Source organism: Rhinoraja longicauda, chromosome 30, assembly GCF_053455715.1.
Source record: "Rhinoraja longicauda isolate Sanriku21f chromosome 30, sRhiLon1.1, whole genome shotgun sequence".
NCBI lineage: Eukaryota > Metazoa > Chordata > Chondrichthyes > Rajiformes > Arhynchobatidae > Rhinoraja > Rhinoraja longicauda.
In genome coordinates this window covers 24,459,967-24,473,459 of record NC_135982.1, presented here as the reverse complement: position 1 = coordinate 24,473,459, position 13,493 = coordinate 24,459,967, and the positions used below count along the sequence as shown (strand labels likewise).

Genomic DNA, 13,493 nt, shown 5'->3' with positions numbered 1-13,493 from the left:
TGATGGTGGTTATCAAGAGTTACAGCTGGATCTTGATCGGCTGTGCAGGTGGGTTAAGGAATGGCAAATGGAGTTTATTTCAGGCATGTGTGCGGTGTTGCATTTTGGGAAATTGGACCTGGGCCCCACCTTCACAGTGAACAGTAGGGCTCTAGGGGTTGCTGCAGAGCTGAGTGATCTAGGAGTACAAGTATATAGTTCCCTGAAAGTGACATCCCAGGTAGATAGGGTGGTGACAAAGATTGGCCTTCATCAGTCAGGGTAGTGAGGATAGAAGTTATTTTAATTGTACAATGTGTCGGTGAGGCAGCACATGGAGTATTGTATTTAGTTTTAGTCCCCCTGCTTTAGAAAATACATTTAGCTGGAACAAGTGCAGAAAAGATTTATGAGGATGTTGTCAGGATTAGGGAGTTTATTTCTTGGAGGGCAGGCTAGGAGTTTATTTCTAGGAGCTCAAGGGGTGATCTTCTCAAGAGGGGAACATACCGGGTGAATGCAGTTTTTCCCTTAGAGTTGTGGAAATCAAGAACATAGGGCAGAGGTTTAAGGTGAGTGGGGAAAGATTTACTAAGAACCTGAGGGGCAATGTTTTTCATGCAGAGTGGATGGATATATGGAGTGAGCAGCAAGAGGAAACAGTTGAGGCAGATACAATAACATTTAAAAGACATTTAGACAGATACATAGATTGGAAAGGTTTGGAGGGAAATGATCCAAACATGGGTGAATGGAACAAGTTTAGATAGGGCATCTTGATTGGCTTGGACGTGTTGGGTCAAAGGTGCCTCTTATGATTTTAATATATTAAAATTATGATCGGAGGAATTTCTGTTGCTGTTAGTAACCATGACAGACTGGTCTGAACCTTTTCATCGTGCAGTTACTGTAATTTCCATGGTCAAGCAGTTGGGGGAGCTGGACATCAAGTTATAACACTATACATGCAAGTAAAGTCTTGCATTTTAGCATTACATTGGAATTAATTGATTCCATTTTTTGGTTATAGTTGTAATTGCAACAAAGTTCTCCCTTGCCGTGAAGGAGAAGTGGAGCTAAGGTGATGGAAGATAAATTAACTGTTAATGTGCTAACGAATATAACTAAAATTGCTGGAAATAAGTGTAAAAAGGGAGCTGCTGGTTGATGTTTTGTGTGACAGAAACTGGTGAGTCGACCATCTCTGCCACTCTGTGTTGGCTGGTGTTCAGGGGTGCAATGCTGCCGGAGCTCACTGGAGTGCTGCTCTGGCACCTCTGTAAAAAAAAAAACCCCAAATAAACAGCGGGGAATTTAACAGCAGCTGCTCCGGCACCAGTGACAGCTCCGGCACCTAAAAAATTAGCACTGCAACATTGCTGGTGTTACTGTTTGAGCTGAGCCTCCACACACAACCACCTCCATTAGTTTAGGGGAAGTGAGATTTGTGAGAGTATCCAGGCAGGGTTATTCTTCTGTTTTCTATAACTGAAAGACAATGCCAATTGAAAAATTAACTAGACCAATAAACGGTTAAACCACACAAAGGAAACCTCTGAGCTGCTCGATCATAAAATGAAAGGAAAATTTGAGTTGCCACACAAAGGCTATTGTTCTTCATTCCTTTAAAATTCTGTTTTTATAGGGGTTTTTGTCTTTGATTATTTATAGAATTTTAAAAGTAATTTGGGACATTATGTGTTTTTATTAGAAGTCTTAAGTTTTATTTTCAGTATGTTCATTGCACTTAATCTGCCATTACTGTCACCTATCATCATTTTGATACAAGTTTATTGTGCAGTCCTTCTGGGATCTGTACCCTGTGTAAAAATAGCCATTGATACCAACAGTATTTACATTTTCGTGTTTCAGAAATACTTCTGGTGTGTGAGCTTTGGGCCTTCTGCAAGAATCAAAAGCAAAATATCATCACATTAATAATGGGTCCAGATGATTACTGCTGCTTATTGCAAAGCAGTTCTGTTTTTTGATATGGGACAATGTAGAATACCAATGTCCTGCTTGGGGCCTGGGTTGTTTGTGGGTTAATCCCAGCCTGTTTTCTGAGCCAGAGAATAACTTTATTTTTAACACGGTTTTGAGATGCTTAAATTGGGCTGGATCTATTTTCTATAGATTTGTCATGTCAGCACCTCGTTGCAACACCCCTCCCCAAAATCCCCCTAATTCTCGCAGACACCCAAAGATGGAGCATAACTTTGAATTGTGTAACTGTTGCCCCCATTGACGGCACCACCTATCCTTCATCCATTCACTTGCCATGTAGCGCTGGAAGCAAATGTGGCTTTATGTCAGGTTCCAGTAATTCATTAATATCTGCAATGGCTGAAAACCGCTTCTGAATCTTCAGGCTTGCAGCATTTCAAAGAATGCAAAAAATTACTTCCTGGTGAGTAAGGCAGCCATGGGTTCCAGTTTCTACCCATGTTACAATTGTCTGTAAAAAGTCTTGAATACTCAGAATGATGGATATTAAGTTGCTGCCACTAGAATATTATCATATTGTTGTGTTTGCACTTATTATTTTATACATTAATTGTTTCACATCAGAATGCTTCTGAAGCCAAATGTAATTCTCTTTTTTTTTTTTATTCCATGTTTTTAAATGTTCTGATCGTATCTTTTATTTTTAAGATTAGGTTACAGTAAAATAAAACATTCCCATTTGTGGTGTTGGGGGTGTCAGTTCAAAATTTTTATTTTCCACACATCAAGGATTTCTGAAGTATTAAGTGGATGTTAGAGGGATTTCTATATACTCCAGTTCCTTGTACCTTACAAATAGCATAAACTCTGCATGATTGCCCTTGAGTTCAGAAGATTGCAAATATATCTCCAGTTCTGGTTAAATTAGTCGTTAGTAAAGGCTCATGTTGACTTTGCTCCTGAGCTGTACTTACATTTATGACGCCCAGAATCCCAAGTGCTCTTTTAAACATTTTCCTTAATTTGCCAGGCTGGTAATACGGAGGACTAGATTAAGTATCAGATATCCCAGTTCAAAACCCACCATGGTGAACTTTCAATCTAAATTCAGTTAATCTGGAATTTGCAAAACTGGTGGGTTAGTATTTAAAAAACTCACCTCGTTCACTTGTGTCCTTTAGAAGGCTGTCTGCTATTCTTATGTACTCTGACTTATATGCAACTACTGACTCAAGAATGCTGTCCAGCAAGCCATTCAAATCAAGGGCAGTAAGAGATGGGCTATATATGGTGCCAATGAGTTAGGGACACATGATTGTACTTTCATTGATCTATGCACATATCCAGATCTCTATTGTACCCGTTTTAGAATTGAGTCTTTCATGTTGCTTCTTCCCATTCCTCTGGCTATTATGGAACACTTGCATACCACCATTCTGCCCATTCTGTCAGTCAGCCTTGCTGATCAAGAAGGTTCTCTTGAGCACAAATTATTTCCGCATGCTCTCTTTCCTCTTGCCCCTGGTTGCTTATTCTCTGTGACATTTAATATAAATTGACCTTTGATCCAACGAGCATCTTAAAGTCTGATCACAAATTCCAAGAAGAAATCATAAGTGAGCAATCATTTTGAAGCTAACCATTGCACCTGAACTTCAGTGTACCCATTGATATTGCCATGGCCAAGGTCATAGATTCAACTTCCATAGGTACTGTGCGGTTTATCTATCACACAACATATTATAAATAAACAGCAGATCTGTTGAGAGAGAAGAGAAGAAAATAAGTAAATGTTGAAGTGAAGTCCTTTCACCAGAATTGGGAAATGTTAGAATCAAAACCAGTTTCAAGGTGTGAGAAGCAGGTAGGGAAGATATGCGACAGGGTGGAGATAAGGAAAGGTTGAATCACAGCGACTAATGGTGGTCTGGCAGAAAGAGGACAAGTGGACCCCAAAGGTGGCATCTACATGAGATGGAAGTAAGTGAAACTTGAAATTTCCTGAAGAGGAGAGCAAAAGCTGAACACTGGAGAGGTGTGACATAAGGCTGGAATGGCTAGTTTTCTGTAATTTTTTAATTCGTTAGTGAGTCTACGCTGGCTATGTTGCAAATGATGTGCTGATGATCAAGGTTGGGATGATGAGCTTTATTGATATAGAATGAGACCAAAACCAGGTTAGACTGGGAGTGGTAATGAGAATTAAAGTGAGAGGCAACTGAAACATTCTGACCTCCGAATTGTCACATTTGTTTCTGATGGGTTACATCATGTATTAAAGATATCATGGTTATGAAATTGAGCAAAAATGCACAAAAAGTCTGTAATTCTACTACTGAAAGTTAATAACAATCTACTGCAAACATTAAAAATATTAGCACTCACTACTTGCACTAATTTAAAAACAAAAATCGGACAAATACCCCAGTCTTTGGGGCTATGATAATGTTGGGTTACAAATTTGTATTACAATAAAGATGTAAATGTTATTAAATTCACTTCTTAAAGATTCACTTCACTCCTTATCCTCAAGAAATACTCCATCCTTTCTTGGGTCAGAAGTAAATAGACTCATTCTTGTTCATATTGAAAGTTCTTTGCTGCGGTTTTATCAAATGCTTAATCTGTGATACCTCTTTGTAATTTCCTGCATTATTACTAAAAGTGTAACGTGCAAAGATGAATATACAACTCTATTTCTTCATCCAAGCCATTTGTAAATGTGTTAAGATCTCAGCAGAAGTGCACATGGTAGTTCCTTGAGCTGGCTCCATCATTCCTTAAGATCAGGGCTGATCCAGTCTTGGTCTTCTGCTCTCTTCCAATGACTGCAATCGGAGGCTGATCTTAGAGTATTGTATTGTCTTCGGTTTTGGTCACCCTGCTGTAGGAAAGATACCATTAAGCTGTAAAGATTGCAGAGATCATTTACGAAGATGCTGGCAGGATTTGAGGGTATGAGCTATAGGGAAAAGCTGGACAGGTTAGGACTTTATTCCTTAGGGTGCAGGAAGCTAAAGGGTGATTTTATAGAAGTGTATGAAATCATGAGGGGAATAAATAGTGAATGCACACTTTTTCCCCCAGAGGAGAATAAGAACTTTAGGGGCATTCATTTAATGAAAGGGGAAAGGTTTAATGTGAACCAGAGGGGCAATCTTTTCACAGAGGGTGGTGGGTATATGGAACTCACTGCCAAAATAAGTAGTTGAGGGGTTACTGAGGAATAGGATTAGTCTACACTAGGAAAGACAGGGATTATTCAATGATAGCATGACTTTGTTAGGGCAGCAAAATTGTTTGATCAATTTGATTGTTTTTTTTGGAAGAGGTAATGTCTTGAAAGCAGTGCTGTTATAACTCGCGTGGAATTCATTGGGCCTTTCACAAATTCCCCGATGGAAGACTGGTACAAAAGGTTAAAGTCCTTGTGATCCTGAGCAAGTTGGTAAATTGGATACAAAATTGGCTTGGTGCTGGGAAGCCTGTTGCCAGTGGTGTAGCACAGAAATCTGCTCGGATCCTTACTGTTTGTTGCACCCCTTTTGCATTCAATTATTTATGTATGTTTTGTACATTTGTACTAAGACAAAAATTGGTGGTGTTGTTGATGATAATGACTAGGATCATTGTGAATTTGTGGAATTCTCGGTCTCAGAAGGCAGTGGAGGCCGATTCACTGGATGCATTAAAAAGAGAGTTAGATAGAGCTCTTAGGGCTGGCAGAATCAAGGGGTATGGAGAGAAGGCACGAACGGGGTACTGATTGTGGATGATCAGCCATGATCACACTGAATGGCAGTCCTGGCTCGAAGGGCCGAATGGCCTATTCCTGCACCTATTGTCTATGTATCTACGATCAGTGTTGCAAGAGGGAGTTGATATATCTTTAAAGATGGTTATAAATGTAATCGTTTGGGAAGGATTAATAATGGCAAGGTATGCATAAATGAATAATAAAATCCTAGAAGTATTGAACAGAGGAGCCTTGGTGAACAGGTCCAAGAAAGTGACAGCACAGGTAGATTGGGTGTTGAATAATGCAACTGAGATGTTAGCTTTCAGTGGCTGGGGCCAAAAATGTAAGACACCATTTTTATGGAATATAGTGTAAGCCATGTATGAATATTGCTTGCAGTTTTTACCACCACAGTACAGGAAGGACTTGAAATGATAGCACTAGAAAGGGCGCAGAAGAGGTTCAACAGATGTTGACTGGACTTGATTCATTGAAAGATGCAGCCCGGGAACCGGCCCTTCGACCCACCGAGTCCACGCTGACCATCGATCACTGTCCAGAGTAGTTTAATGTTCTCCCGCTTTCTCATCCACTCAATGGAGCAATTCACCGAAGTCAATTAGCCTGCACACTCGCCCGTCGTTGGGATGTGGGAGCAAACCCCACGCTGTCCCAGGGAGAAAGTGTAAACTCTACACCCACACCCACAGCCACCGAGGTCAGAATCGAACCCGGGTCTCTGGCGCTGTGAGGCAACGGCTCCGCCAACTGTGGCGGAGGCTGAGAGGATTTTATTTTAATGGACAAGCTTTTATTTCCCAATGAGGCGACGTGGCTATGACTCTCCGCACAACGGCCTGTCGCACCACAGTCGGTGGGGAACGGAGCTGAGGTGTTGGCGGGAACCAAAAGTTGACTTATGAGGTGTTTGCGCAGTAATCGATCAGAACCAGTTGGACGAAGTGTCTAGTAGGTGGGCGCCTTGAGGCCGGGGCGGGCCGGGGCGTCGGTAACGTCCAGGATTTGTGACCAAGGGTCAGAAGGTACGAAACAAGTAGACAATCATTCATGTTCTGGGACTCATTTTCAGGTGAACGACGGACCGGGGATGGGAGTGGGGGGCGGGTAGTGTTCAGGGACATGTCGTGGGGCTCCTCCCTCAGGACGCGGGCCGCAGCACATGTCCTCTCGGGTGTCAGGGGCTCCTCCCTGTATGTCCGACCCGCAGCCTCGCCCTCTCCTCACTCAAGGGCAGGGTCGGACCTCCTCCCTGTGAGCCCGACCCTCCCCCCAGGGGTAGAGTCGGAACCTTCTCCCTCCTCCCTGGTCCAGGGCTCCCCTTGCAGTCCCGGTCCGCAGTTGCCCGCGCATTTGGCGAGGTAACCCTGAGTTTCAAGCCGGATGAACCCTGAGTCCCCGCGGGTCGGGGCTTGTTTGAGTAAAGAACCCATTAGCTTCAGCCCCGACGCTAAACGTCGCCTGTCCATCCCCTCCACACCTGCTGCCTGGCCCGCCGAGTTACACTTCGTGTCGCAGCTTTAGCTTTACTTTGTGAACTAAATTGGCAGGAAATGTAATGCCAATTTACAATTGACGAAAAGGCAGAAGTGTGAAATAATCCGAAACGGAATCCTGAGGCGGTTAATCGCTTGAAATGACAGACTAAACATAATCCAAGAGCAAGTTTCCTTTAAATTTTATTCTGCAATGGATTCCACACACTGTCAACATTTACTGAAACGAACAACTCGACTGATGGCTTTGTTTAATCTGCACCAGAGCTCGCAGCAAGTGACTGACCGTCAGTGCCATAGCAACAGAAAATCAAACACGTTTACAAATAAATAGTTTCATAATTAATATAAATAGAATTAAATATTGTTTAAATAGCAGCTGACACTGTATGTACATTAAGGATTTAATCCCAGCTTGTAAACAGTCTACAGGTGGGGACGCTACTCGCCATCGGTCGGAGAAAGTGGAGCAAAAAGTCGGAAGAGTGAACTGAATGCGGGAAGGTTGATGAGCAGGCGGTGTCGGCAGTGTTGCTCTTGGAGTCAGACCCTAGGAATGGGAGAGAAAAGCCAACTGTGTGAGTTAAGGAGCCAGTGCCCACAGTACACAATAGACAATAGGTGCAGGAGGAGGCCATTCGGCCCTTCGAGCCAGCACCGCCATTCAATGTGATCATGGCTGATCATTCTCAATCAGTACCCCGTTCCTGCCTTCTCCCCATACCCCCTGACTCCGCTATCCTTAAGAGCTCTATCTAGCTCTCTCTTGAATACATTCAGAGAATTGGCCTCCACTGCCTTCTGAGGCAGAGAATTCCACAGATTCACAACTCTCTGACTGAAAAAGTTTTTCCTCATCTCAGTTCTAAATGGCCTATCCCTTATTCTTAAATTGTGGCCCCTTGTTCTGGACTCCCCCAACATTGGGAACATGTTTCCTGCCTCTAACGTGTCCAACCCCTTAATAATCTTATACGTTTCGATAAGATCTCCTCTCATCCTTCTAAATTTCAGCGTATACAAAATCTAACATGGGAATTAACATCCAACATCTAATATTGATTTAGCAACTTTGTATTAATAGGTGATGGGGTTCACTGGGATAAGCTTTCTTTCCCACTAAAAATCAGCATTTACAGTTTCTTGTATCTACATGAAGTGAAAAGGGAACTGATGATACCATTAAGGATAGCAGTAATGAGCTGATTGTAGGGATAGATGGTGAGTCAGAAAGATTATAATTGGCGCAAATAGCAGGTAGTACAGCAGAGGGGAGTCAAGAAAGTGGTACATTTAATGGAGGTTGCTTTGCCAGGGCTTCTGTCCTTTTACTAAAGAATATTGAGGAATTAAGTAATCAGGAAGACGATTAAGAGATATGATAAACAGAACAAATATCCGGGATCCAGAACAACGGAGTCAACCAGAGTTAAAATTAGAGGTGACCATTTTGGGTGTGATGTCGAGGTAGTGTGTCTCTCTTCAAACATGTTGAGATTGGAAGGTAGACACAAAATGCTGGAGTAACTCAGCGGGTCAGGCAGCATCTTTGGAGAGAAGCAATGGGTGACGTTTCAGGGCGAGACCCTTCTTCAGACTGAAGTGCACTTCAGATTGGAAGGGCACAGTAAAATTTCAAAACTATCAAGAGATGCTATATCCCTAATTTCGTGACATATGGAAGAGTTGCATATCCAGCTATTGTTCCTGTGTTCCTATAGAATAGGACAACATAGACCAAGTAGTTTCCTTTCATGGGAAAAGGAGAATGATGAATGATTAGTAGGAAAAAAACTGCAGATGATGGTTTAAATCGAAGGCAGACACACAATGCTGGAGTAACTCAGCGGGTCAGGCAGGATCTCGGGAGAGAAGGGATGGGTGACGTTTCGGGTCGAGACCCAAAATGGGAGCGATCAATAAGGCACAGGTGCTACGGTTAAGGTGACGAAGCGATGGTTTATGAGAGGAATTGGCGTGGGTGGGAAGCGAGAAACTGGGAAGTAGGATTGGGGATAGAATCCGAGGAACGGGGTCAGACGAGCTGAAGGGATGTGTCCAAGGTGCTGAAATGGAAGTTTAAGGTAGGTTTGCAATGTTGTTTCTCCGAATTGTCGGGAATAAATTGTGATTATTGACTGAAAATTCATTGTTTGAATACCTTTCAAATGAGACGAGAGCGGCACACTCTTTCCCCGAACAGTTTTATATTAATAAAGAGCTGCAGTTCAAGTTAAATATTTTAAGCAATCGCCTCCCGCTGTAGCCGGAAAGCAGCTAACTTATTTACTCTGAACGGTCTATATTTGCTTTCCCAATTGGAGACATGCTGCCCGAGATAGTGTCCCTCTTACCTTTACGCAAGTCGCTAACAGCCCAGGCCGCTCATGGCCCCGATTCGATCCAGTTTCACTCCAAAGCAGCCCCGAGATGGTCCCTTTTTGCTTCTGCCTCGAAACCGGAGGGGGTTGCTGCTGATGTCTTTGAGGATTCGTGCGAGGATGGGACGGCTGGCACTCTCCCTGGATTCGCGGTCCCAGGAGAGATCCAAGTCGGGCTGGTCATCGTTGAGATCGGACAGGGACGCGGCTGGCGGTGTCTCGGGTGCTTCATTGTTCAGGTCTTCGGAGGTGAAGTAGTGGCCGTATTCATCTTCCAGCAGTCTGGTCAGAGCCTGGGAACAAGAGAAAAAGGAAGGATTGAGAGGCCGGTTTTAACTGTTCACTGCACGCATTGAATATAAAACTGAACAGAACACGTCCTTCGGCCACAATGCATATGCCAAGTTAAACTAATCTCCTCTGCCTGCATGTTATACATATCCCTCAATTCTAGCATATCTTCGTGTCTCTTAAACACCACTATGGTCTCTGCCTCCACCACCACCCCTGACCGCGCGTCCCAGGCACCCTCGATATAAAATAAACTTGCTTGGCACATCTCCGTCAAACTTTACCCCTCTCGGTGGGAAGCTATTGGAACTAATATTGGAATTTATGTCAAGTATGACGCCTATCTGGAGAGTTAGCGAAATTTCCAAAGCCTGGAAATCACTGAAACGCCGATTAAATCAGCCGCGATTAATTAGGGGTGAAGTTCCTAACTAGAAATCGGTTCGTGATTGACCACTATGGGTCAATCTGGGTCGACCACTACTACACGAGACAGTTCCGTTCATCGGAAAGGAAATTTCCGAAATTTCACTTGCACAAGATCAACGGTTGAAATGTGGCGTTACCTGGTCACCAACAGGCAGTGAGGCACGAAATACATTACTGGTCTCGCTTTGTCCAATCGCCCGTCACGGTGAGGTCGAGACCGATGTGGCCATTGAAATTGATTCAATGGCCAGGGTTTGGTTTGCTCCGTTGTTCCCTATACACTGTTGGACATCTTACCTGTAGACTGTCGTCAGATCTCGGTCTGCCGTGAACCTGGAAGAGGAGCAGAAGCAAAAGTCCGCAGTAGAAATTCGCGTTTCCGCTCATCTCTGAGCTTCTGATTGAATTGGATTGGATTTGGATCTCGGCGCTTCAAACTATCCGCTCGCTGTCGCTTTCCACTGATTCTGTGCTGAGACTCGGCCTCTTTTATTGCCCTCCTGGCTGACGTCATCTCACCGCGAATTACCACCCTGGTTATTAATAAAACCGTCACTCCTCTGAGATAAAAATGAATAGAAAAATATGGTAACATTTCTATTTGTCGCTAGTTGAGATGGCATGTACGTGAGTTAGTTTATGGGGCGATGCCAATTACTGGCATCTGAGGTGCGAGCGTTCTCATTTTAAGCAGAGTTTTAAATCAATTCACTTTGAGTATCGTGGACGAGCGAATGCCAGATCTTTGGGCTGTCCTGACAAATGTGAGTCGAAGTGAACGCATTCCATTGCTCAATGCTACCCTGACCGCCGATTACCACAGGGACATTTTTTTGGGGGGGGTTCATTAAGATAAATTATTCGGAGTCGAATTAACTCGACATATCTGATTGCGCTGCTTTCATAATACAAAATACTTACAAGGTAGGCAGCAATTAGTCACATGCGGATCCATTAAAATGCAACATGCTCGGAATTCCCCATTATCAGCTAACTTTGACCACTGTCTATGTTCAGGCATTAGTAGTGCTCAACCTTTGGGCTAGTTCAAAGTGTAATATTGGCACTTCCCGCGATCAGGTGGAGTAGTAGGAATAGTTGGGACGGATATCACAGAAATTCAACCTGTGACGGGCTTTTTTTGTCAGAGGGTGGCGAATCTGTGGAATTCATTGCCACAGAAGACTGTGGAGACCGTCAATTGATATTTTTAAGGCAGAGATAGATTCTTGATTAGTACGCGTGTCAGGGGTTATGGGGAGAAGGCAGGAGAATGGGGTTAAGAGGGGAAGACAGATCAGCCATGATTGAATGGCGAAGTAGACCTGATTCTGCTCCTTTTTAGCCCCTTCACATAACACAAGAAAAACATATTTTCTATAACCAGCGATTGGGAATGATTGGTCGTAATCAAACTCCCTACGCCCCGGCATGTTATTTGGCATCTGGACTAACGTGGACAGTGGCCAGTGTCAAAATTTGTGAAGCAACTAAAAGGAGAGCTGGTGATGGACTCAGTAGGTCAAATAGTATCAGGAGAGTGCGATGGACAATGGACATTGCAGGATGGGACCCTTCACCGGGTCTTCCAGCAGTTTCACGTGTTTTGCTCCAGGTCTGCAGTCTCGTGTACCACGTTAATATTTTTTGGTATGGATTTGACCTGTCTGTATTGACAAGTGCCACGGACAAAAAAATAATAAAAATTATTGATCGTGATGCCCTTGGAATACACCGCGGTTGTGAAAATCATGTACTAATCAGGCTCACTCAATAAGCTCCGTCGTTTTTCTATGAAGTTTCTATGAAGTTTGTGTATTACACAAAGTGAAGTGTCAGTCTGAAGAAGGGTCTCGACCCGAAACGCACCCATTCCTTCTCTCCTGAGATGCTGCCTGACCTGCTGAGTTACTCCAACATTTTGTGAATAAATACCTTCGATTTGTACCAGCATCTGCAGTTATTGTCTTATACACAAAGTGTTGGAGTAACTCGGTGGGTCAGGGGCCATCTCTGGAGGACGTGGATAGGTGACGGACTCAAAAGAAGCGCGTGGCTTTGAACCAGCATTGCCGATTTCAACAGGGCTCATTAGTGAAATGATAACCCGATGATAGGATTAACCAGAGTTCGGGTGACACTCCAGGATTCATTAAACCACACACATAAGTCGAATGACTTTGAGTTGTGACAATGGAAATCTTTACAGTCGCTGTAACCTTTTAAAGAATTGACAGTGGAAGTCTGAGCCGCATGGAATGCTTCGGCAGTTGTGTAATAACTTGGTAGATTCACACTGCAGCTGCATGACAGGGGATTAATTGGATGGCGAGAGCTGATAACCAATGTTCTGTGCAGTCTCCCATGCTCCCCTTCATTATAATTCTATCAAACGCTGTGCTCAAAGAAACTTTATTTAGAATTTTATTTCCCTATTGAATAAAGTTTACTTCAGTTAATAGCAGTGAATTTTAGTTCACGGCCCAATTGTGCTGTTTGATTATGTTTGTGTGTCGGCACGGTGGCGCAGCGGTAGAGTTGCTGCCTTACAGCGAATGCAGCGCCGGAGACTCAGGTTCGATCCTGACTACGGGCGCCGTCTGTACGGAGTTTGTACGTTCTCCCCGTGACCTGCGTGGGTTTTCTCCGAGACCTTCGGTTTCCTCCCACACTCCAAAGACGTACAGTTATGTAGGTTAATTGGCTGGGCAAATGTTTTTTTTTAAATTGTCCCTAGTGTGTGTAGGATAGTGTTAATGTGCGGGGATCGCTGGGCGGCTCGGATCCGGTGGGCCGAAGGGCCTGTTCTCGCGCTCTATCTCTAAATCTAAAAATCTAAAAATCATAATGTTCTTAATTTTAAATAAATGCGCAGGATTCTGGTGTCTGGCGGGAGATTTGGAACGGGTTTAATACGTGTTACCTACAGCAATGTTGGCCACGCTGACTTCTTGCTATCTTTTTGACCTCATCGTATCTAATGTTTTTCTGGGGGGGGGAAACCTATCACATCATCCAACTCGGCACCCATGACCTGAATTTTTGGAGGAGTTTTTTTTAACATCCAAACTCTGTAATATTTTGGCCAGGCTGATTTATATAAACATTGATCGGCTCTCATAGCATCACACAGAATGGAAACAGGCCCTTCGGCTCAACTTGCCCACGCCGACCAACATGCCCTATCCCACCTGCATGCTTTTAGCCCATATC

The 13,493-nt window shown here is 43.6% G+C and overlaps 1 protein-coding gene across 1 annotated transcript; it reads right to left on the bottom strand.

Annotated features, from left to right (window-relative positions):
- Positions 1-7,339: 7,339 nt before the first annotated feature.
- LOC144607960 (C-type natriuretic peptide prohormone-like) lies at positions 7,340-10,757 on the bottom strand. The gene is made up of 3 exons (XM_078425126.1): positions 10,578-10,757; positions 9,534-9,853; positions 7,340-7,729 (listed from the first exon to the last, which is right to left on the bottom strand). The coding sequence occupies exons 1-2, from the start codon at positions 10,665-10,667 to the stop codon at positions 9,548-9,550; spliced, it is 396 nt and encodes a 131-aa protein (XP_078281252.1). The 5' UTR covers positions 10,668-10,757; the 3' UTR covers positions 7,340-7,729; positions 9,534-9,547.
- Positions 10,758-13,493: the final 2,736 nt, after the last annotated feature.